At 54.6% G+C, this 24292-nt stretch overlaps 1 protein-coding gene across 4 annotated transcripts in view; it reads right to left on the bottom strand.

Annotated features, from left to right (window-relative positions):
• The window catches only part of NOL4L (nucleolar protein 4 like), a 54422-nt gene that overhangs the window by 18691 nt on the left and 11439 nt on the right, over positions 1-24292 (bottom strand). For 2 of the 4 annotated variants that reach the window (XM_084537517.1, XM_084537518.1), the window contains exons 2-4: positions 19062-19217; positions 15723-15834; positions 11187-11296 (exon numbers count right to left, since the gene is read on the bottom strand). In XM_084537517.1, coding sequence (XP_084393643.1) covers positions 11187-11296; positions 15723-15834; positions 19062-19217 — 378 coding nt within the window. Of the gene's footprint in view, positions 1-448; positions 570-1010; positions 1141-11186; positions 11297-15722; positions 15835-19061; positions 19218-24292 lie in introns of those variants that run through there. The other 2 variants (XM_084537521.1, XM_084537520.1) reach the window with 2 other exon arrangements.

Genomic DNA, 24292 nt, shown 5'->3' with positions numbered 1-24292 from the left:
TGAACGCCGGGGTCGGTGCGTGGGGAGGGAGCCGGGCACGACGACGGCTCTGCCCCTGTCCTGCCCCTGCCCCTGTCCTGCCCCTGTCCTGCCCCTGCCCGTGCTCTGCCCCTGTCCCTGCCCCGGGCAGCCGTCGCCCGGCGCGGGGGTCCCGGTGCTCGCCCCCTCGGACGCGCCCCGCTCCTGGGGACCCCCTCGGCGCTTCCTCCTCGCCAGGACCCTGCCGGGAACGAAAGGGCACCGCTGTCCTCCCCGCAGCCGGGGCAGCCACGGCCGGAGCCCGGCGGGGACGGGGGACACCGAGGGGCGCGGAGCCGCCGTCGGGACCCGAGCTCCTCGCTCCCGGCCGGGCCTCGCCCGCGGGGAAGCGGGGACGGATCGCGGCGCAAAGCCTCCGGCAGCCGGGGCTCGGCGTGCGGCGGGGATTGACACGTAAGTAGGGCTTTACCTCGAGGGAGGAGGAGGCTATTTCCAGCACAATCCCCGCCCGGGGCCGGGGCCGGGGCCGGGGCCGGGGCCGGGGGAGCGGCGCGGCGATGGCGGCGGCGGCGCGGGGCCGGTGCCCGGGAATTAATGGGGCCGGAGCGCTCCCACCGCCGCCTCCTCCCACTTTCTTCTGGGCTTTTGTGCTCTTCCGGGGAAGGGGGAGCGCGGGGAAGGACGCGCTAACCTTAACCCTTCCTCGCAGCCCCGCCGAGCCGCAACTTCCCGGGGAAGCGGGGCGGCGCGGCCGCTCCCCCCGACCTCCTCCTCCTCCTCCTCCTCCTCCTCCTCCTCCTCCTCCTCCTCCTCCTCCTCTTCCACCACCTCCTCCTCCTCCTCCCGGCCCCGGAGTTGGGGAACGGCCCCGCCGCCGGGCCCCCGCCCCCGCCCCGCCCGCCCCCCGCCGCCGCCCGCAGCCCCCGCGCATCCCCCCGAGGGGAAAAAGAGAGGGGAAGGGGGGGCGGGGGGGGGTCCGGGGAGGAAAGGGGGGGGGGGGGTCCGGGAAAAGGTTCGGGGGGGGCGCCTACCTGGAGCGGGGCCGGGGCCCTGCCGGCCTGCGCCAGCCCGGCGGCGCGGCTCGGTGCTCGGGGCGGGGAGGGACGGAGGGACGGAGGGAGGGGGCCCGGGCTGGCGGCGCTCCGGAGAGGCTGACAGCCAGCTGCTGCCCGGGGAGAGGGGCCGGCGCTGCGGAGCGCGTCACTCCCGGCTCCCGGGGGGGCGGGCGGGGGGTGTGGGGGGGGTGGGGGGGGAGGTTGGACGGGGAGGCGAGGAGTAGAGGAGGTTGGGGGGGGGGTGGGAGAGAGAGCGGGGGCCCCGGCGGCCGCGGGAGGAGGGGGCGGAGGCGGCGGGGGAAGGGGAGCGGGGCCGCGGGGGGCGGCGCACCGGGCGGGGGGCGCGGGGAGCCGCGCCTGGAAGAGCACATTGTGGAGGGCCGGGGAGGGCCCTTCCTCCGGGAGGAAGAGACAATGTCCAGGGCCGGGCGCCTGCTGGAGAGCCGCGAGAATGCACGACACGGCTCGGCACGGCACGGCACAGCCGGGGGGGCTGCACCCTGCTCGGTACCGCACGGCACGGCCCCCGGGGGGGTGCGCCCCGCTCGGCACCGCACGGCCCCGGGGACCCGCACCCCGACCGGGGCCGCTCGGCTCAGCCCCGGGGTTTGTCCGCGTCGGGACCCCGGGGAGCTGGGGTCACCCTCGGCCGTGCCCGGGGGCTCGGGGCCGGACCCCCCCCGCCTCGTTGCCGGCAGCCCGGTGGGCGCACGGTGCCCAAGCCCCCTCCTGCAGCCCCCGGCGAATCCTTTTGTTCCGGCCGCACGGGGGGGAGCGGACGGGGGCCCCGCTCCGCGCCCCCGTGGCCGCCTCGAAGCGTTACAGCCGCTCCTGGGGCAGCCCCCCCGGCAGCCCCCTGCCCGGGGCACGGTGCCCGGTGCCCCGGGGGTGCCGCGGGCAGCGAGCGGTGCCCGGCCGCCCCGTCCAGGCTGCGCCCCGGTGGCGGCGGCCGCTGCCCCCCGGCTGCCCGGGGGTGCCCCGGTGGGCACCAATGGCCCGGGCCCGGGTCCCTCTGCCCTCCGGTAACGACTCGGGGGAAATTCCCACCAGACGAGCCGAGCGGAGCCTGCCCCCGCCGTAAGCCCCCCGGTACCGGGCCCGCCCGGGGGGTGCCAGGCACGACCCGCACCGCCGGGCCGGGAGGCGCACGGGGCACGGCCGGGCTCCGGCCCCTCCAGCTCTGGGCCGGGGGCTGGAGGGTGAAAACGGGGCCCTGGGGGTCCCCTGGGGATCCCCTGGGGTCCCACGGGAGGTGGCCGACAGGGGGGCAGCAGCTGCAGCCCCCAGCCCGGGCCTGCCCCACGCTCCTTCCAGCTCGATGGCTGCTGCTCCTCCCTGGAGCTAAAATAAAATCGTGACCATTTAAGGTGAACGGGAGACGCGTGGACTTCGGTGGAGCGGGCTTTTAACCCCTTCCCATTGCCGGGCTTTGTTTATTCCTTGCGCTCCCTTCGGCTTCGAGCTGGACCGGCACAAAGCTGTTGGGGAGCGGAGGTCCTCGCGGGACCGAGGCGGCTGCGCTGTCGTGCAGAGGAGCACAAAACAGCAAGGGTGCGAGTTTAAAGCCCAGTCACCATTCCGTGCTGCCTCCCCATGTGGACACTCTTATTTTATACTAAGTGCCTTTGTGTGGGCTAGGTTAATCCACTTTGGAAACGGATTAACCTAAATTTCGCATCGGCAAACTTAGTGCCGAGCAGACGCGTCCACACAGGGAGCGAGGGTGGAAACGCAATTCCACGAGAGCTGCTGGACAGGAGCCTTTCCCCATGCAGGCTGGAGGTCCTGACCCCAAATGGGGTCACCGCCGCTACAAGTGGGGTCATGAGCCCGACAGAAATGCGATTGTTTGTGCCAGCACTCGGGGTCACGAGGCTGGCAGAAGTGGGGCTCACCGGCGGAAGCGGGGCTGCCTCCAGGAGGAGCTGGGAGAGCTCCGGAGGGCAGCATGTGGAGTTGCCTGCTGGTGGGCATTTTTCTGATTCAAACTATCTGGGGGGAAATAACTGGCAATTAGATACAGAATCGGTAATAATAATTTATCAAGTTGTCAAGAACAGGGGTAAGTGCCTTACGGGATTAAGTTTAAAAAAAAAAAACAAACACACATAATAAACCAGTACTACTGTTATTATATTATATATATAATACACATCAAATATATTATTTATAAGTCGCTTCCTTCCCTCTCTGTGTGTTCATTACTTCTGATCCCTGCAAACCCTTTCTCATGGACACAGACCTACCCGTGCGGAAAACTTGGGCTCCCTGTCAGGCAGCGCTTGCCCAGGCAGGTCACTGCCAATGCCACCACAGCCTGAGCTCGAGGTCTTGACAAGAACCATGCCCCAAGTCCCTGACTGCCCACGCATTGCACAGCTTATCCCAATTTCAGATAATAATGCCTTAAGGTACTAATCTGCCATCTTTTCCCCAGGCAAGGCTCCATAGGCAGCACCGGGGCTGCTGCCAGGTCCAGGAGTCAACCACCTTTCGAAAACTGTAGGAGTTTCGTTGCTGATGAGCGTGGGCACAGGGATCTAGTGGTGAGAGCAAGGACTGCACGATGCAGGATCCGGCTATCATGCCAGAGGAGTCACTGACTCATGGGCGACCTTGTGCAAGTCACTTGATGTTCTTGTGCCTCTGGAAAGTAGGTTAGATAACAAACAGGCCCTCCTGCGTTTGATGCTCCGTGAGCATCACACACTAAGAGATAATACGCATCAAAAATGCAAATCTGCCACGAGTGAGGCCTGTAAGGAGAGTGGGGCAAGAAGGGCAGGGCTGTAAAAGCAGCGAGCAGCTGAAGGAAGGCCACAGTCAGGTGGCAGGAGGAGACACAACTTTTATCAACGCTGTATTTTAAGTTATCTGGCACCCAGAGCAGAGCCGGGAAAAAAAAAGGAGAGTAAAGCTTTGGGAAACTTTATTATAGACCAGATTTGTTGTGGGCTGAGGGCTGTATTCCCACTTCTTGGTGGCTCCTTCTGTAGGAGTAACAGTTGTTAGCATCTGGCATATGCATGAATAAAACTGCCTTTTTTTTTTTTTTTTTCCCCTGAGGAGCCAAGACCAAGAGATAGAGAGGAAATACAGCATACTTCAGGGAGTACACCAATCACTGCCAAATAAAGAGGCAAGAAAGGAGTAGTTTCTGTGGATGGAATTTGCTTTCCGTGGAATACAGGGAACCGAGTGTTTGAAGGGCCGGAGTACCAGCAGCCAAGCGTGATCCACTCTCCCCTAACGCTGTTTGTCAAAGCATGAACACACAGCACCAGCAGGGATGTCTGCATTGTGCTAAAAATTGAGACCGACCCTCACAGCTTACCTCTTAGACACCCCAACCAGAACTGAATCGACTGAAACACAACCGACACTAACCCCATTCCCAGCCATCCTCAAGCCACGCTGTTTTTTCAGCATCCATCTTTGTGAGTCCTCTGGCTCCTCAGAGATGCACACGCTCATTTTGTGCAGGCAAGCCTCATGATGGGGGACTTAAGAGCCTGTGCAACCAAGCAAGGTGCGAGCCTGCCTGTGCAGGTTTAACAGGAGCAGAAACACAAGCAAGTGCATGATTCAAGGTTACAAAGCTGAACCACACAGCTTCATCTTCTATAATAACGGAAATCATTAATAACAGTTCACGCTCTCAAAGTAGTTGCCATCCGAGCTCTCGAAGAGCTTTATTAGCGAGCGAGACCTCAGAAGTCTCTCTAAGGTATTAGCCCCCTTTTAGAGGGAGAAGGCAATTAAGAAGCAGCCATTTGTGTGACTCGATCAAAGTCAACACGCAGCACGTCAGCAACCGGCTTTGCGAGGCGACGCAGAGCCCCCGGTGCGACCTCTCACGGCTGTGGGAAACCCAAACCAGGTCTGAACCAGATCCGTGGGACACACACTGAATGCTCTCGTAACCCTACGTGGGCTTGGCACGGTGCCCCCATGGAAATGCCTCAGAGCCCCCTTTGCGGGATCCGAACCAAAACCTGGTCTCTGGTTCTGCTGGAGGAGCTGCCCGTGATGCTTGGTGCCGCACAGGGAGCGGGCAGCATCTTCCTCACAAAACATGAATGTACTTGGAAGAAACGGTGAATTCGAGAAAGAGGGTGTGATTTCTGGCCCTATTCACTCAGTATTCCCAGAAACAGGCTATGGCAGCGAGGCTGCCTCAGGCTGCTCAGCCAGCGGGGCCCAGGCCATGGCCAGGCCTGGTGCAGAGGCAGGGAACTGGCAGGGGTACTGGGGGGACCAAGCAGCCCCGGAGCTGCATGGCCAAGGGTCCAGCACCACTCCTCCAACACAAAACTGCCAGCGAGGGAAGGGGAGCAGCAGCACGCAGTCGCTAAACACGCCCGGGGGCAGTGCAGGAGGACAAACCGTGGCGAGCATCGCCAGAATCTGGCAGTGCCGCTTGATTTAACACCTCCTTTCTTACAGAAAATTACGTGATTTTCCTTGTAACTGCCAAGAGTCGGGGCCTTGGCGTCACACCGCGTGCAGAAGATGGGAACTGCGGTGGCCGAATTTACCCCAGCCAGCCCAGGGTCTGCTCTCAAATTGTATTGTTTGCATTGAGCATCTAGAAAGCTTACCTGTAATGCAGCTACACCGGGAAAAATACTGTAGGATCCACACAGCTGGAAATAAACGTCACATGTTTTTACCAGCTGGGAACGTCATGGTTAATTCCAATAACAAAAATGAGCTGACCTTCACTGAAAGCAAGCCATTCACAGAAGTTTGAGACCAGGCTAAATGGTTTGATCATCTGACCTCCCGCATCTCATGAGCCATTAAGGCCAAGGATAAAAGTTTTGCTAAACTGTCTTTGTCAGTTAAGAGGGTGAAGGGAAGCAGCAAATGCACGGAATGCTGTTATGATGGCTGGGCCCGCCTCCCCTGCTTCTGCCTGGACAAAGTCTGTCATTTAGGGCAAAATTTAAATTTATCGGCCAAAGCCCACTGCTGCCAGTAGAAGCTGCATCTCCACTAGAGGGCTTTTTTTGCTGATGCGGATCTATGAGCAAGGCTTTATTGCATAAATTAAATCTGTATTTCAGAGTCATGTCTATACCAAACTCGGTATTTTGCATCTAGCAAAACAGTATCTTCTAGAAGGGGAAGGCGTTTGGATTGGGAGATACACATTTGGAGAACCCATCTCTTCCCTGTGAGCTTGTTTCAGTGAATGTTCACTCTCTCTGCGCTAAGAATGTGCCCTTTATTTTTGAGTTTTCCTAAGTTCAGCCCTTAAGCCTTTTTCCTTGTTATGTCTACGCTATTTCCTTATTAAGTTTGTTTGACTTCAAGGTACTCAGAGCCTGCAATCAAATTACCCCTACAGCTCCTTGCCTGGTCAGGCAGACGCAGCTCCTGCAGCCCCTCGCTGCCGGCTGAGCCGCGGGGCAGCCCTGGTGTCACTTTGCTCCCTCAGCAGCTTCTCAGTGGCCTCTCAAAAACAGCCCCCAGACCTGGATGTGGCATTGAAGTCTTGGTTTTAGCAAGCCCAGCTGGGGTGACACAGCCTCCTCTTGCTGTCCCCGTCCCTGTCTGTTCACCCAAGGGTCACGGAAAGCTCTCCCTGCCAGGCCATGCACCCGGTGCCGCAGCTCTCCCATCCTTCCCAGCATCACCACTGGTCCCAGTGCCACGCTCCACGTAGGGCTAATATGCCCCTTTCTCCAGGGGAAAATCCGAGGGGATTTTGCTAGAGCTCCAAAGTGTCTTAAAAATGAATGTCAGGAAACACCGATCTTCCCAAGCTGAGGAAAAGACTCTTGAATGCAAGTTATCTTGTCATGTTGATTTAGAGATATTTATTCCTGGAGATGTTTAACACCCTCTCTAATTACTAATGGACTAGGAAGTACCTTATCATTCTCATGTGATGCAAACACATCATCCCGCTTCCTTCCAAGCACCGAACAGGAATACTTACTGCATGCTTCTGCTTTCTCCACACATCAATGAACGCACAGCATTTCTTCACAACTGTTCACAGCGCACCCAAACAGCTAAATCCCGGTACCTGGACCTCGCACAGATCTGCCAGACCTGGCTCTGGTCTTCTGGACCACGTGAAAAGAGATGTCTACGATTCTCACTAATGAACTGAGAGACTCAGACCTGCGTTAATCACCGCAATGCTGTCAGATTTCAGAAATCTGCCCCAGGACATTTGCTAGACCAACCCTGCACCGGTCATAGGATGGCCCCGAGCCGTGGCTGGCCAGCACCATCACACAGCCACGAGCCCTCCGCTCCAGCCGTGCGCTCCTCCCTGCCCCAGCAGCCTCCAGTGAGCCAGTTCTGCATCCCCAGCATTAGCACGGAGATGGACCTGAAGCAGCAAGGAAGCAAGCACGGTGCCAGGGCAAGATGCATCTCTGCTGTTCTGGTAATACCGGAGCCTTCTGAGACACCCAAGTGAGCAAGCACAACAGCGGTGGACCAGGGAGGAAGCAGAGTGGAAGGCAAAGGGCCTCACACTGCTGACAGCCCCCCTGGCCACGAGGCTGTGTGATCTCCCAGGTCCTGCAGCAAGGCTGGACCCTAACCACCATGAGATGTCAGCTCGCTGTGCACTGGGGGGACCTGAGCCCTCTGCCCCCCCCCTCCAGGCTCACTCTTTTGCTTTGGTTAAAATATTTCAATAAAAAAATATTTCAATAAAATATTTATTGAAACCGAGTTCTTATTTTGCAAAGCACTTCACATCCTTGCACTGTCACCCCAGCCTCACCGTGCCGTTAATGGGCGGGTGGAGTGTGTGAGGGTGCAGGACAAGGCCCTCTCCCTCTCAAGCACTTACAAGTCCGTGTAGCAAAGCCATAGCAACAAGAAAAAAGCTTGTGTTATTTCACATCCACGAGCAGCTCCTGCCATTCACTGATTGTGTGACCTTCTGTCAGCAGTCATTGAAGCAACCTTTGAAAATGTTTCTGTACCATTTAAACCCGGTTACTCAGCCCAGACTGAATCTGCCAAGGTAGCACCAGCATCTCCAAGCAGAGGGAGCTTGGCATTTCAGTGCTGGGGTTTGTTCTCCTACAGCGGTCATATTCCACCAGCCACTGTGCACGAGGCCTCAGTGGAAATCATGCTGAACGGTGTGGCATGGAAAATAAATCCAAGGATGAGTTTGAATGAGATAGAAAAGATTGTCTGGAAAATGACTGCAATAAACTCAAATAAGCAATCATTTAAAAATGCTAATATTTATCGTTTGAAAATGAGGTGGAAGGATCATTATAGATAAATATCAAATATCCTCTTTTCATTCCTTTTTGCTGCTAGACTGAAAAGGTCAGAAGTTCAGAGGAGGCTTTAATACCTCAGCAGATACCCTGAAATATGGCAAATTCTGCACTATGTGGCAAGGGTAAGGGCCCGATTTTTCTCACACAGGAGAATTGCTATAAAATTGGAGTGAAGGAGGGCGCACAGCCCAGAAGCTCCTGCATGTTCTACTGAACCCAATATAAGCTGCATGGGTCAGGCATGCCAGAATAAATGTACTGACTCAAAATATATTGATCTTCACTGATGTGAGAAAATTATTTGACTTTTGTTCTCTGCATACTTCCATGCAGGATGGTAATTTGCCTTCTTGTTCTGTAAATTCTGCAGGAACTCCTCATTGTATGAACAGCCATGGAAAGAGCTCCTCACTTTACTGTTTTTTACTTTTTTTTTTTTTTTTTTTTTTGTTGTCCCTAAGCATAGATAAAATGCTTTCTCTAAGGTTCTTCTGGCTGTGCTTCCTCGTGGAGACACTGTTGCCCTAATACTGATGTGCTTAACGGCAGTAATAAATTACAGTTACATGCACATTTTTTTTCCTGAATAATGAAGTTAAAAGGCCACTTTGGCATAAATTCATTCATTGTTACCCCTAGTGAAGCAAGTTCCTCCTGGTGCTGCTGCATACAAATAATTGCTTTTGGCAAAAGCCAAGTAGAACACAAGTCGGTTGCTTAATTTATTTCTATTAATACCATCAAATGTTAGCGTAGTGCAAGGCGGCAAGGTGGCAAGGCAGCAAAGCTGAGATAGAGGAACCAATATCTTTTTGTAAATTCTGAGATATAAAAACCATACCATGTATATTTGTGTAGTGCAAACAAACTTAAAAAGCAGGGAGCATTTTCACCTTGTTTTTACATTAGTAGCCACGTCAGAATAATTCCTGCCTTTAAAGGACTTTTGCAGTTTGCAAACACCTGAAGCCACTGCAGCTGCAGCTCCCTAACCCTAAAGCTGCCTTGCTGGGAAGAGGGGGGCAGCAGCCTGTCCCCCAGCAGTCCCCCAGCTCAGGGAGCATTCTTGTTAGCAGTACATCGTATCTGCCTGTATAGTGATAGAGCCAGTGCAAACTCCTACAGCAAAATTCAGGGCACACACTTCTCAAAACTCTGAGTTACCGAACCAAAGTTCTCGAAACATGCATCCCTAAACGTGCAGCTTCAAAACTCAAGATTCTATCTGCTAGCTTCCAGGAGATTTCCTGTTACAGAAATAAGATCAAACTGCAAGTCCTGCTTTCTACCTGCAGAAACTGGCACAGGAGTTTAGTTAAGCTTCACAACACGCTTCTCTTGAACAGCGCTTTGGAGCCAAGAGGAATTGCCCTATCAGTAGAAAATGTGTGAGTGGTAAATAAACAAACCTCTCAGACTGTCCTTTACGTATACATCAAGCTTAACTTGAAGGAACCACCTCAAATGCTGAAAAACACGGTTAGCCTCCACAGCCCACTAAGTCCTTAACCTTGGTGGAGAAAAGGTTGGCAGTTAATGGCACGTGCATTGGCGGGGGCTGCAGTCACACCACTCTGCTGGGATTTGCATCAAAACCCAGCAACAGCTCTGCATGAGCCAAAGGAAATGGCAGCCCTCAATCCTGGATGGCCAAACGGGTCCCTGCAGCGGCACCTACCACAGCCTGTCCCCTATCCTGCATCCCAAACCCCGCAGCCTCATCCCGCAGTCCAGGCTGGAGCTGTCCAGAGTTCTGCCTCTGGCCCGGCCCCGCGCAGCTCCGACGTGCAGCTCAGCCTGCTGCAAACAAAGCCCTCAACCCACTTGGGCATCCAGCACAGGCAAAGGAAAAATTCTGAAACACAGCAGTGCTTCCTGTCAGACATCGATTTGTTCTCAGGCAAGGTTTCACCGCTGAAACGACGGAGGAGCTCTGTGTCTGTCCCTTCAGCTCCCGACAGCAAACCCACGTCTGGCATTTCATACTCTGGCACTGGATTCTCTTACCGGCATCCCCTTAGGTTGCTATTAGATAAACAAATATCCACGGGGCACAACTTCACGGTTCGAGCTATCAGCAATGTTTCCCTCCCCGGCACAATGCAAACTCTTTCATTACTGCAAACTGGCAATAATGCAGGAGATCAGATTTAGGTTTCAGTGTGCTGGAAAGAAGATCCAGCACTGGCTTCCAGTGCTGGTTTGTGGGGAGCGAGTAAAACATGCTTTTCTTTTTATAGACTGTTTCCATGGTGCACAGAGGTTCCCGTAGCTAATTCTGCAGCTGCAGAACTTCAGAAAATTGCGTAGCCTGGGCATATAATCCTGTGGCAGCCTGCCCCATCCAGTCCCAAATCAAAATCCAGTGGCCTAATACTCTCATCAACCAACTGAGCCCTCTCCCACTGCGACACAAGAGCAGAGCTGAGCCTCATCAAGCTGCTGACCAGAGCGACTGAAGCATTGGCAGGGTTTCGGAGCCCATCTGCTAAAGCTCCCAGGCAAATAGGAAGGGGTAGAGAAACAAATTCCTATGCACTATATTTATTTTTAAGACAACTTTTTGGAAGAACCGTAAGTCCAAAGATCAAGCAGATTGCTACAAACAATAAGTGCACCAAGTACACCTCAGCTCCTCCCCGCTGACAGGACTGATGCAGCTGTTTGCTTTTTCACAGCCAAAAGCTTCAAGGCAGGCTGCCCTCCCCACTGCCATGCAGCAACACTTGCTGTACTTCCCCAAAGCCATCCCCGCCTGGACAAACCAGACATATCCAAAAGCATCCTCCAAAAATCCCCCAAAAAGCACCAGCCGCCTCCTCTGCCCCTCCACGTGGGCAGAAACCCGCTGTGCGCCGCGCGCTGCTCTGAGGCAGGAACTCACCTGTTCCTGCGAATTCATCACCCGCAGCTTCATTTGCTTCAGATAAGTAGAGGTGAGCGGCATGTTGTAGTCAATGATCCCAGAAACCAAAGAGGAAGGTGGTTCGCTCTCTGAAGAACAGAGGGAAAACTCAGTTTAGATGTGGGAGCGCAAACCTGCGATGCGTTCTCATAATCATTAAACATATGTATTTGAAGCACTTAGGATCCCTAACTAGAGCTGGTGCCCGCTGAGCTAAGGTTCCTATAAGAATACGACCCCACCAAGAGGATAATTACAGAACAGATGTTGTTTTGGAAAAAGAAAAAAAAAAAAAGCATTGCTGTCACCTGTGGAAAAAGACTACACACAATATATAATTTTGCAGCCTACCAAGCTAAAATGTAATAGGAAGAAACTGAGTCTTGCTGAAGTCTCAGAAGCACTTCCATGCAAATGGGATTTATGCAGAGGTTGATGAACACGAATATATTTGCAGCTTGCTTTAGCATTGCAAAGTCTTGCCAATTTTGCCGGGATTCCCTCAGGTAGGAGTTAACATTAAGGGAACTTATTAAGTATCGCTATCTGGTGATGAAGATTATTTTTAACATCCTCATTAAAACACAAACTTAATTTTAAAAAATCTTCAACTTAAATTGTTCCTGTTGATTCCTCTGGCTGCATCATACTGAGCTCTGGAGATCACTCTTGATTCAGACTGCTCCTGCAGATCACTTTTTCCAGCCAGACTAGGCAAGTCCCAGTAAAGCAAATCCTCAGTGATTTTTCTGAATTCACAAAGATTTGTCAGCTCTGTCGTCATCACTGTGGAGCTCCCTGCACAGGACTTGGAGACTGCTACAATTATTTATTCTACCACTACATTTACATGCTCATGCAGTGTGTTTGTTCAAGAGGAAAGTTGCCATTTCCCACAGGAAAGACTGCTGGCAAAAATAAAGATTTCTTTGCCTTCAGCACAGGGATATGCAAGTGTGGAGAACTGACCCAACCTTCCCGGGCACTCAGAAGGGATGTGCAGCCATCCACGGGAAAGCGAGCTTAAGCAACAACGAAGAAGGATTTCCAGGAGCTGAAGGTGAACTGATGGTGGGAGGTTTCCATTCCCGTCTCTGAATCCCACTGCCTGGCTTGCATTTTCTGGGGTCACCAGTTTCACAGGCACCTTTGACACAGCCCCTTTAACAAACAGCCTTCACAAAATGTTTTACAGCAGCTTAGAAAATCCATCAACCCAAACGTAATGGGCCTGACTCTCAGAAATGCTGAATATCACAAAATCCCCGTGGAACTCAGTGGACCTGAAGACGCTTCACACCTCTGGAAATTTCACATCTATCGTGACTGACTAAGAAATTACCTGACCCAAAAACATACTGTCTGTAACTGAGTTAAACATTGCAAAGTTTTTGCAAATCTTCCACATCCAGAGCCTAGGAAATGCGCCGTGGAAATGTGGTGTTTTCTTTCCAGGTCCTGCTAATTCAGTCCTGGGCATCTGAGGCTTTCTTGCCTCGGCACGCAGGACAGATGGCCGCAGTTACTCAGGCCACCACTCGCTCGCATATGAAGGTGCAAAGCTTTTAGGAATGTTGTAAACTTGGGGATCTTGTAAACTAATTCCTCTCCTCTTTTCTCATGGCTGTATATCACTGCTCCCTGTCACGCTTCGACCTACGGATTAATTAGGAGCAGTTCTATGTATACATCAAGCATGCAAAATAAGCCATTTTTCTACTGTGCAAGGACGTTATCTTGTGATAAAAAGACGCGAAATCCCAGCACAAGGGGTGCTTCCCGCAGGCTGGTTCTTCAGTAAAAGCAAAAAAAGCTCCCAGGAACAAAACCTGCCTCCTACACAGCTGGGCTGGGGTCACTGGGATGAGTTTAGGAAAGCTTTGCTAAGAATAACACAGATGGGGCTGCTCTCTCCTTGAAGCCCAGGCCTGAAAGAGGCGAGGCCAGCACGCTGCTCTCCTGCATCTTGCCCATCAGAGCTCAGAGCTGCTGCGCTGAGTGATGCCCATCGGAGGCTGCTCAGCACCCCCAGGTGAGAGCAGGAGAAGGGAGATGAACCTCGGCACTTAGATCTGCCTGAAACCATCCCGGTGTACCCCTGGAATCATCCCTTCAGCAGCAACAAATGTCCTGTAATTTGGGCGACTGCGACAGGAAGAGCTGGAGCCTAAAAAACTTGTATTTGTTTATTTGTTTTAAAGCTAACTGGAAATAAAGAAAACCTTTGTTTTAAAGGGCCTGGAGGACTCCACAGGAACAATCCTCAAATCCTATGTCACAAAAGGGGTACGCTGGAATCACTTAGCTCCTTTTGTAAAAGTTAACTACCACGTGCCCCATGTGTTGGAAATACAGATGAAACAGGCAGAATGGTTTAAAGTAAAATGGTTTCAATCCTAATTCTGGACTCGTATAATTCCACTGGAATTAGCCCTAATTTAATAACAGGGTAAAAGTACGGTGTTGTTCAAAGCTTCCCATGAGCAAGATAATTTTGCTTCCATGAATTACGTGGGTGCCCTGCAGGGTTCAATGTTAGATATGTTTAATTAGGGATTTTTCTGATTACAAATGAAGTGTGCTGAGGCTTGTTTAATGGACAAGAGAAGTAGGAATAGATAGGAATGACTCCAATGCTTCTATCTTACTGAGTTAGAGTTTACATATGTGTGTCTGTGTGTGTTTATGCATGTGAATACACCTGAATAATTTTTCTACAACCCCAGCATTTTTTTTGGTGATTTGCTCCAGATGAATTGTTGAATATGCATTAGTGAAATCAGACACTCTTCCCCAGTAAAAGTTACCTTATCTAATCTACTCTATGTGTTTTCACAGGTACTTAGTCACTATTTAGGTACTACTCAGAGCAGAAAGGTATTTCTGTCCTTCCATTCCTGGTGGATAAGGAGCAGGACTTCTGATGGATTTTCTCTTCCTCTTGGGCTTATTTTCGAGAGAATTAGTAAGGGGGAAAACCTCATGGCAGTCATTTTGCTCTGCTTTGCTCAGGGCAGCAGATCTCAGCTCCGTTCAGGGTTTCTGCAGCCAGGACCACCCTGGGGAGGACACTCAGCATCTCACCTTCATGTGCTGCCACTGAGCCTGGATGGTGCCACGGCTTGAGGGGAGGCACGCAGGGCACACGGGGCAGGACCCTGCCACCAGCAGCCCCTGGAAAAGGGACCTGGCCCCAAATTCCTGGTGCAGCTGCAGCATGAGGGGCAGCACGAGGGGCCCCACATGTGGCAGATGCAGTGAGGCCGGTGTAAAGGTCGGGCTTGCACCCACAGAGGCCAAAGGCCACAATTTCTCTTGACCTGATCTGAAGGAGGGATCGGGCCCTTGGCAGGCAGGATGGGCAAGGGCTGCAGGGATGGAGCCGGGGCTAATAAATGTCACGTAGGATTATTTGTGAGAGTTTCTAAAAAATATAAAGCAAGCACAAAGCATTTCAGTAACTAGCTATGGATAAGTGGCACACATAATCCACTTAAACGGAACCTCCGGGCTGTCTGTAGGTCTGTTCCTAGTAGTAAACAGTTGGAAATTGGCATTTAATACTAGAAAGTTCCTATTGTTGGATCCTGTGTTCATTTAACTCTGCTCATCTGGTTGATAGGAGCTGCCAGATGATTCTATTTGCCTTAAGAGTTTTGGAATATTCTAATTCTCTGCAGTTTGCTTATATTTTTTTATAATTTTGTTGGGTGAAACCTCTCAGAGTCAGTTTGATGTTTTGCACTTGATGAGGAAAACAAGTTCACAATTCAAAAAAACAAACAAACAAAAAAAAAACACATAAAAACATCAGCTTTAACCATTTACTCTAGAAGAAAACTTGATCCCATCTTACGTACTGCTTATAGCTTTTAGGCCTCAGAGCTGCAGATTGGCTCAGTTTACAAAAGAATCGTAATGAGCTAACTACCACAGTTGCCATGCTAATTGGTTGTATACACAGGCATAATATAACTTTGATTACCAAAACGCTTTCTGTTATCCAAAATGGGATCATGACGTGCATATCTATTAATTACTGCAAATTCCCTCTTTATCAGAAACTTCAGTTATTCAGACATATTCAGTGTCTTTCATTACCAAATTAATAGTTTGAAGGAAAAACTTTAGCTCAAGTTTTCTCAGAGATCTACGCTTCCACCCACATACAGTCACGAGCTGATTGCAGACCTCTCTGCAGAGGTTTCGACCCAAGCTTTGTACAGTTGCCCTGGGGAAGGTGGACCCAGAAGAGGAATCGCCTGCTTGGAAGGAAAGCGGGGCTGAGCAGCCCCTTCCCACTCCCTCTGCTGAAAACAGTGCATAAGCAGAGATAGACAAAACGAGTTTTAAACAATTCTTTAGGCTTTCCTGCAAAAACACACTGAAAATAGCCCAGGTTGGGAAAAACATTTCGTACGGACACATCCCATGAGGGGCAGCCGCCGACATCTCTCCAGTGATGTCTGGTAGGGGATGCTGCCCACTCTGCTAATGCAATCCCGTTGCCTTTACCTTTGGGCTCCAGTCCGTTGGAGTTGAAATGCATCCTCTTCTGGCACTCGGTGCAGCTCATCAGGAACCTGGTCACAGCTTCTCTTGGGAGAAAGGCATAGGTCTCTGCGATCTGGAGAAACAAAGAGAGGGCTGCATGGCCTGCCTGGGAGCCCGAGGGCCGGGGTGCGGCCGGCACTGTCCCCCCTCACCCTGCACAGCTCAGAGAGCTGGGGTAGGGGCAGCAATGGGGTGCTGCTCCCAGCCCTGCCCTGCCCCGTGCAGCACCCGTCCTGCAAACACGCTTTGGAGGGCGGCCGAGCAAAAAGGGCCAGGTTCAGCCCCCCCGCCCCAAAACTCCTCTCTGCTCCTCCTTGGAATCTGAGAAGAAGGAAGCTACGAATGAATCAAATGAGAAAGTAAGGCTTCTTCAGCTCTGTTTGCATTGTTAATTACCATCGCACCAGTAACCTGAAGAATCCATTAATCTTTTGTAAGGGCAGGTCACTTTTTCCCACAATGACAATCAATTACTGTTAATAATACTTTGCACTTTTGTGACATATTTTATCTAGGGAATTGAAAACATTTTTACAAATAGCAATGAATTAAATCCCCTGAACCTTTGTGGGAAATGTGTATTTTACAGATGAGAAAGAGCTAAGGGTAAATTTTTTAAACTCGGATACCTGAAGTTAAAACCCTATATCCAGACCTCAGCACCCACAGAAGGTACCTGGCTATCGTGGGCCCCTGCTGTTCCAATTAGTCCCTGCCAGCAGCAATCTTACAGTGTTTCTAAAGACCATGTTTGGGTTATTTGGAGAAAAGAAGAGGCAATTTCAATTTTAATGTAAAGATTTCTTCAAGGCCGTTAAGAGACCATGGAGTCCGACCTGCTCTATAGCACCAGGCAGGGAGCTTCACCCAGGTTCTCCTGCAGCCCAGCAGCCTAAAACATCTTCCAGGAAGACATCTGGTCTTAATTGGGAGACATTAAGAGGGTGGAGAGTCCACCTCTCACGTTGGGGTTGGTTCCTCCAGCTAATCACCCATCCTGTTTGGTCTAAGCGACTCGTCCCAGTGCAGCGGTTCCCAAACCAGGGCCATGACCCCAGCAGGGGTCACAGCACTTACAAGTGGGGTCATAAAGCAGACAGAAATTCAATTGTTCGGGCCCCTCCTCGGGGCGGCGAGCCCAGCAGAAGCGGGGCTCACACGGGAAGCGGGGCTGCAACCAGACACCCGGGGAGCCACAGCACCGGGGCAGAGCAGCCCGGACCCCCGCACCCTCCTCTGGCCAGGGGCTTCAGCCTCCCACCTCATTTCGTTAACAAAACCAAAGGTGCAGGAATTCCAAGCATTTTTTTTTTCTATCCTACGGGAAGGGGTGACGTTTAAGTCTTCCTAAATAGATGGCAAATACATTATGGAAGAAGCCTGCTGGGGCACGGGGGGTTTGTGGTGATGGCGAAGCAGCGCTGGGACCTGGTGCTGCGGTGGGAGGGAGAGACATCCATCTCCACTGAGCGGCAGCAGAGCCCAGTGTTTTACATGCATGCTAATGCCAGATGGGTAGAAAGTTCAGGCAGGGACCTCCTCGTCCCGGCGATTCAAATGGAGGATGCAGTGCCTGGTCCTCATGGGATTCTCCTTCTATTTAGGCACAGCCCCACCTAGCTCTGCTGTGGCTGCCTAGATGCCCGGCTCAGCCCCTGCCTCTGCGCGATAATTTATCCCTGCTCCAGCACCAGGAGCTCCCACAGAAACGCTGACGTTCAAGGGCCTGAAAATTGCTGCTGGCAAATGTGGAACCGCGGCGTATGCAGAGAGCTGTCCCTCCGCCTCGCCTGCGGGACTGAGCCCGGTGTCCCTGTCGCTTTTGCTCTAGCAGGCCCTCAGCTCCTGCTGCAAACGTTCAGCTAATTTTAGTGGTACAGTTGTTATTTCTCAGCTGATTTGATGCTCTGCAGAGCAGACAGCTTCCCTGATGAGTTATCTCCCATCCAAACTCCCTTTCTGATTGCCTCCCTCTGGAGGTCAGGGACAAGGGCAAACTCTCCAGTGCCTCTCTAATCAGAAATGCTGGGGAGAGGGGGAGGCAGCTGGGGGCAGCCGAGCTCCCGGAGCCGACCGGCCAGAGCTGCAGCCCCGGGCCCAGGGGGATGCACGGTGCTGCAGGGGGAGCTCGGCCCGGGAGGGAGCCTGAGGGCAAAGAGTGGGACCCCGCTGCTGCCCTGGGCTCCCCAGGCACAGCCTCATCCTTCTGGATGATGAACTGAAGGAATTAGGGAACGGCTGTCATGGTCCATAGGGCAGGAGGGCACGCACGTTGCAGTGCCAGCAGCGGGGACACAGGGCAGGGCTGCACCATCCCATGGTGTGGGATGCACACAGACAGCCCCCAGCCCCGTGAGGGCTCCAGTCCTACACCAAGCCCTGCACAACCCCAGGCATCATTGCAGAGAGTGGGGTGGCCTGTGCAGAGCTCTCCGAGCTGCTGCGGGCACCAGAAATGCCAGCTGCTGCCAGCCACTTCTGTCTCCAGGAGACTCGGTCCTTAGGGCTGCGGGATACAGGAGAGCAGCTCGGATTTGGACAGTAAATTCAGCTCTTCTTTTAACAGGAGAGCCCAAATATTTGCATCGAAGGGCTGTGCAGAGTCAGGAGAAAGAGGGAGCTCCCTGGAGAAGCACACTTCAAGCTAAATTATTCCTGACCTAACTAGAGTGGCTTCAGGATGGATAGATCTGCTTCTCAGCAGCCGGGGAGCACCTGAGGAGACCCAGCTCGGGAACGGCCTCCATTTTCCAGAGGAGGGAGCTGAGCCCTGGGCTGCTGAGGCCAAAGCCCCCGGCGTGGTGCAGAGCGGGGCCAGGCTCTGGCTGTGCCCCAGTCCCCTCTCCTGGCTGCTGCTGCCCTTTGAGGCCCAGCCCTGACATTTCCCTGGGGAGAGGCTGGCACAGGGGAGGCAGATGGCACAGAGCAGAGCGCGGGGGACAGGGTAAACATCCCCTCGCACATCAGCGATGCTGAGCATTTCTCTTTTCCTTTTTTTTTTCCTTTTTTTTTTTTTTTCTTTTTTTTTCCCAGACATGTACAGTTGCCTTTGTATGATTCATTCGGTCTTTCCTCTCCAAGCAGCCGTACTGTTGTGCTGCTGCTGCAGCCCCGCTTCCCGTCTCCTGAGCGCAGCTGCTGTGCCTTTAACCAACTCTTTTCTCACGCCTCCTCGCACAGGCAAGCGGCCTCCATCGCCTCCAGCCTGCAGCCTCCCCCTCCGGCTGTCCCGCTGGCAGCGCATCCCGCTGCCCTGCGCACCCATCCCCTCGCCGCCGGGCGCACCAAGAGGGGTCTCACCGCTCGGTAGGTTTTCTTCTGCCCGGCATGTTTGGGTGCTTTGCCCGGCTCCGACGAGCTCTCCACATGCATGGAGTATATGATGTCAAAGAAATCTTCCACCACAGCCACGCGTTTCAGAGAGATGCCCTCGGGCTCCGACAGTCCATCTGCCCCCTACAACAGTGCAGGCAAGTCGAGTTAGTGTCAGCGGTGGGTGACAGGGGTGACGAGATGGGCCCGGGGCTAATGTGGTTGGAGGGGGCAGAGTTGCAGAGCGCCAGCCCCGAGCCGCCTGGGGCACAGGGGAGGTGGGGGATAAATTAAACAGTGCTCCGGGGAGGAGGATGCTGTAGCCAGGGCAGTGGCGGCTGCTGCTGTTCTGCTGCTAAAGCTGCCAGTGAAATTGGGCCAGGAACAAAAACGAGGGAAGAGTCCAGAGCGGAGTCGCAACCAATCGAGAAATTCAATTTTCATAATGTGGAATGATTTTGCTAGGCTGGGAATAGGCAGAGGAAGCTCTGTGGACCTGCAGCGGTACTAAACCACCCTGGGAACCCCCGAGACGTGCGTGCCCATGTGTGGGGCACCCCAGCTGAACGCCGTCCCCACGAACACGGTCGATAAGCAGGACAAGATTTCACTGCAATGCCAGGATACGGCCCCTAAAGGAACGAGTCAGAATCGCCCTCCTTCCCTGCACTGACCTTTCCGCGGCACCCTCCCTCCCTCCCATACGCAGAGCAGCTGAGCGCTGGCAGCAGCAGCACAGCTCTTTGTGTTCGGATGTGCCGAGGAGCAGGAGGCTGTAATTCTGCCACACGGCAGTGGTGACAGACTGGTGGGAGTGGGAAGTGTGGTGAGCAGTGTTCCTCCGAGCCGACTGGCAAGAACGGTGTCAGCTCACGCTGGCAGGGAGCGCCGGGGAGGGGAGGCAGCTTTTGGTAGCCGGCAGCTGCTGACGGCGCTCGGGCACAAAGCCTCGGCACGGGGAGCAGCGATGGAGGCGGTCGGTGCCTGCCCTGACGGCAGGGGGTACCAGAAAGGGCCAGGCTTCTGGAGGTCACTCTGCCTCTGCTTGAAAAAATGCCATTGCTGCGTATGGATATATAAATATATGCTACACACACACACACACATATAACACTTCCCTTTGAGGCCCGCGTTCCGAAAATAAATGCACAGATGCAGCCCAGTTTGTACACAGCAGGCTGGTGAGCAGCAACCTGCACATCTAAATGACCTGCAAACTATCTTCATGTGCATTCAAATCTGTGAATGCGAGCCGAGGGCTGCGTGCAAAGGAAATATCCCATCTTCCAAGCTGTCTTTTTTGTTGTTAGTGGTGCTTGGGCTGTATATACTCACACGGACTACAGATTGAATAAATGCTGTTCTTAAGCCTCCAGTCAAGGGAATCTCAAAAATCAATCATTTAGAGGGATGGACTTCTGCTAAAGACTACCCAACGTGCTGGGTACGCAGTCTTTTACCGTGAAGCGCTGCCTGGTGAAGCTGCTCACCCCGATTTCAGAGCAGAGACCATCGACACGTGGGACGGGTGGGCGTGCTCGCTCTGCAAACGGGCACGGGGCTTTTCCTGCACAAGCCACCTCTCCCTTCCCTCGGGAGCTCTGAGCTGTGTATAAAGGTGGCTGTAACAAAGAGAATATTGAGAACGAACACAAGGGGCACGGTGGCAGGGCTGATGTGGTGGGGGTCGGGAAACTTCGCCTGAGGGAGGGTTTCTGAGGAATATAGATCTAATTTCTTCTGTCACTGTTCGGGGAGTTTCACTTTAATCCAGGGCATGGGTATTCCCTTGCCAAGGAGGAATGGGCATTAGGAGGCTTCCTACTGACCAATAATCCTCAGAGCAGGGTTGAAATGAGGATAATTAGAGAAACAGGACAAAGGAAACTGCATCAGGAGAAAAGCACAGTCAGTCGCAACAAGCAGAGCCCTCAAAATTAAGGTTGCAAACAACTCCCCACGCAAATCACTATTTCCAGGGCTATCCCAACCAGCAAATACCCTCATCCCTGCAAGGCCGGTGGTTGCTCGTTTCCTCCTTGCTTTTACAATGACTGCAGCTAGGAGAGCCTTGGGGTCTGGCATCACTACAGCCTCTCTGCTCATCAGTGCTGGCTTCCTCGCCAGCCCGTCCGGATGCTGGGTGCCAGAGCTGCCTCCTCGCCAGCCCGTCCCCTGCTGCAGCCCTCCCGAGTCCTCAGGCTCTCCAGCCCCTTGTCCGTGCTGAGACCTCTCCCCCCATGATGACTATTTAGCTTTGGGAAGCAGGTGAGATGCAAGCAGTATCAAAGCCACAGGATATCAGAAGCTGTACCAAGTTGGTGATTCTGGGATTATGAAGGTTTATCAGTGGCAATATAACCAAATGTTGACCTAGGATTTAAGAGGACATATGTGCTATAGGTTACCTCTCAAAGGGCCTACGCCCCTCTCCTTCTTCCTTCCACACCCAGGATTGCTCACGAGTATTCAAGGCATGAGTCAGAGCCCGTAATATCTCAGAACAGCTTAAAAGCCATTAAGTTTAGAAAGCAATAAAAATTCAGTTGGGAAGAAGGATGAGCATAAAGGATGCTTTTGCCCCCTACTGGTGTTGGGGCTTTACTGGGAGCTGCCAGCCCCCAAAACACGTGCAAGATTTCAGGAGTCGGCCTTGAGACAGGTGCTTGGGAAGCCGGCGGCACCTCAGGTGCTTGGCAGAGGGAGCCCCCTTGCCATGCCCAGGCATCCCACCTCCTCCCACATTTGCCCAGCGTTACTTGGCCTCTCCTCCTTCCCTTTCTCCTCCCCTCCTGTCCCTGATCCGTCCCCTGTGCTATTCCTACAGCTTTTGCTCCCCTTTCTCCCACCATCCCAGCCACCTTCGGTGCTCTCCAACCCCTCCTGTCCATTTCTCCCCTCGCTTCCCACCAGCCTCCTTCCTCCCCACAGCCCTTTGTCTCCCTCCTCTCCTCACCCCCCTTTCCCCCCATGCCCCCCACTCCCACTTCACAGCCCCTTTCGGCCCCAATTCCCACACCAGCCTCCTGCACCCTTCTCCCCATGCCCCCCACCTCTCCTCACTGCCCCTGGCCGACCCCCAGCCCCCTGAGCACCAACCCTAAAGGCACCGGGGCTCCTTTCGGTGCCGGGGGCCGCGTTGTGGTTAGGGTCACCTCACACCCACAGCACCAGAGCCCCCCTCACCCCTCAGCACCCAGGGGCGAGCCCCGTGCTTGGGGAGCTGGCGGCGGGCCTGGGGCTGCCCTCACGGCCCCCTCCCCGCATCTTTGTTCTCCCGCAGCCTCCCTGCCCTCCCCTCCTCGGCAGCCCCTGCTCCTCCCCGTTCCCCCGGGGCCCAGCAGCTCGGGCGCGGCCGTGCCCTTTCTCTGTGTGTCCCCCCCCCCCGGGCTCCATTTCCCTGCCCCGGGCCGTGCAGCTCGGCGGGGGCCACCCGGTGACATCTGCCGAGGTGGCGGCGGCGAAGGGAAGGGATGGGGGGGGAAATAAAAGGCCGCCCCCCCCCCCCCACCACCACCACCCTCCCCGTTCGCCGCCGCCCGGCCCGGGCTGAGGCCCCGGCGGCAGGTAGCGGCGTCGCCATGGCAACCGGCGGGGCCGCGCTGCCGGCGGTAATCCGCTCCCCCGGGCCGGGCCGGGCCGGGCCGGGGCCGGCTCCTCACGGTGGGGAGGCACCGGCTGGCGGGGGGCGGCCACCGGTGGGGATCCCCCCCGGTCCTACCCGGCCGTGGGGCACGGCCCCGGGGCGATTTCCCTAGGCTGCAAGCCGGCCCCAGGTCCCGGTGGGCAGCGGCCACCCCGAGAGCCCCCGGCTGCCCCGGTCCCTGCTCCCGGCTGCCCGCCGGGCTTCTGCAGCCCCCTGCGGCCATTTCTTGGCTGCCCGGGGTGTGGAAGTGGTCAAAGCCGGGGGTCTGCGGCTGAGCACAGCGGCGAGGGGCACGCTGCACCCTCCTGGGTGCTGGGACCCCCACGCTGACCTCCGCACCGGCTGCTGCCTCCCTGTGTAATGCCAGACCTAAATGTGCAAGGAGCAGCCTCGTGCAACGTCTACTCAGCCCCACAGCCTCTGTGCCCTCATCCCCTCTCCTGGCTCCAGCCTCTGGTTTGAGAGAAGCTGGGAGGATTCAGTCCGAACACCCAGGGGTCCGGCTCCCCGCAGCCTGCACGCCTGGTGGGGTCACTGCTGGAGGATGCGGCACAGGCCCAGGAGGAGCTCAGGAGCCTGAGGGTCCCGAGGCTGTGGGGCAATGTCCGTGTCCTCCAGCAGTGCTGGCAGCTTTCCTGGGTGCAGCAAGCCATGCCCCTGCACCGCTCCGCAGGAAAGCGGCTGTTTTCAGAGGGGGTCACGCAAGGGCCATGGGGCAGGGGTGCTGGAAAAGGAGCGGGACAGGAGGGAGTGCCGGCTGCTTCCCCATCTGCTGCGCTCAACGGCAGATAAAACGCTCCCCTGGCCTTTACGCAAGGGGCTGATAGCAGCCGAATTCAGCTTCCTGCGAGCAAAAAGCCACTTCCTGCCGGCAGAGCCCTGCTGATTATGGCTGCACGCTGCGTGCTGTCCGAGGAGCAGACCCTCAGCCCTCCCCTGGCCTCGCACGTCCCACATGAAAGTGCTGGTCTCTGTCTCTCAACCACAGCATCTCCCCCTGGCTCAGTACAGCCTCTCTCGGCACGTTAAACTCTTACTTCCCTTGGCTACCTGGAAGGGCCGCTGTCACGCTCATCCCCGGGACACCCGAATGGGAGCTTTGGGGCTGGTTGCATCGAGCGGCCCCTCAAGGTCACCTCTCTTGCAGGCCGGGAAGAGGCAGCGCCATCCCCTCTGCCTGCAGTGCTGCAGGGCAGGAGCCGGGCTCCCCATCCCGTGCCCCCACGAGGGTTCACGCCTGGCAGTGCCATCTCTGCAGCAATCAGCAATCCCTGCTCGTCCTCGGTGCCCGTGGTGGTTCCCTCTGCTACGTGCACGGAGGCGCTGTCAGGTTGCTGCTTTGAGATTCACAACCTTGGTGTTGTGCCTTTCTAATTTCCTGTAGGTTGTGCTTTGTTCTAAGGAAATTGTTGTTCTTCAGAAAAAAATGATCAGCTGTGACCAGGAGCGGACACACACAGGAAAAAGCAGTGGGCACCTACAGAGGGACAGAAACCACAATATACAGCAAGGGGCGAAATTCTGTAGCACTGTCAGAAAAATTCCTGTCAGTGCTTCAGTGGCTTGCACCTTG

This window comes from Aythya ferina, assembly GCF_964211825.1.
Source record: "Aythya ferina genome assembly, chromosome: 16".
Classification (NCBI taxonomy): domain Eukaryota; kingdom Metazoa; phylum Chordata; class Aves; order Anseriformes; family Anatidae; genus Aythya; species Aythya ferina.
The sequence above is the reverse complement of the archived record's forward strand: the minus strand, read 5'-3'. Positions and strand labels throughout refer to the sequence as shown.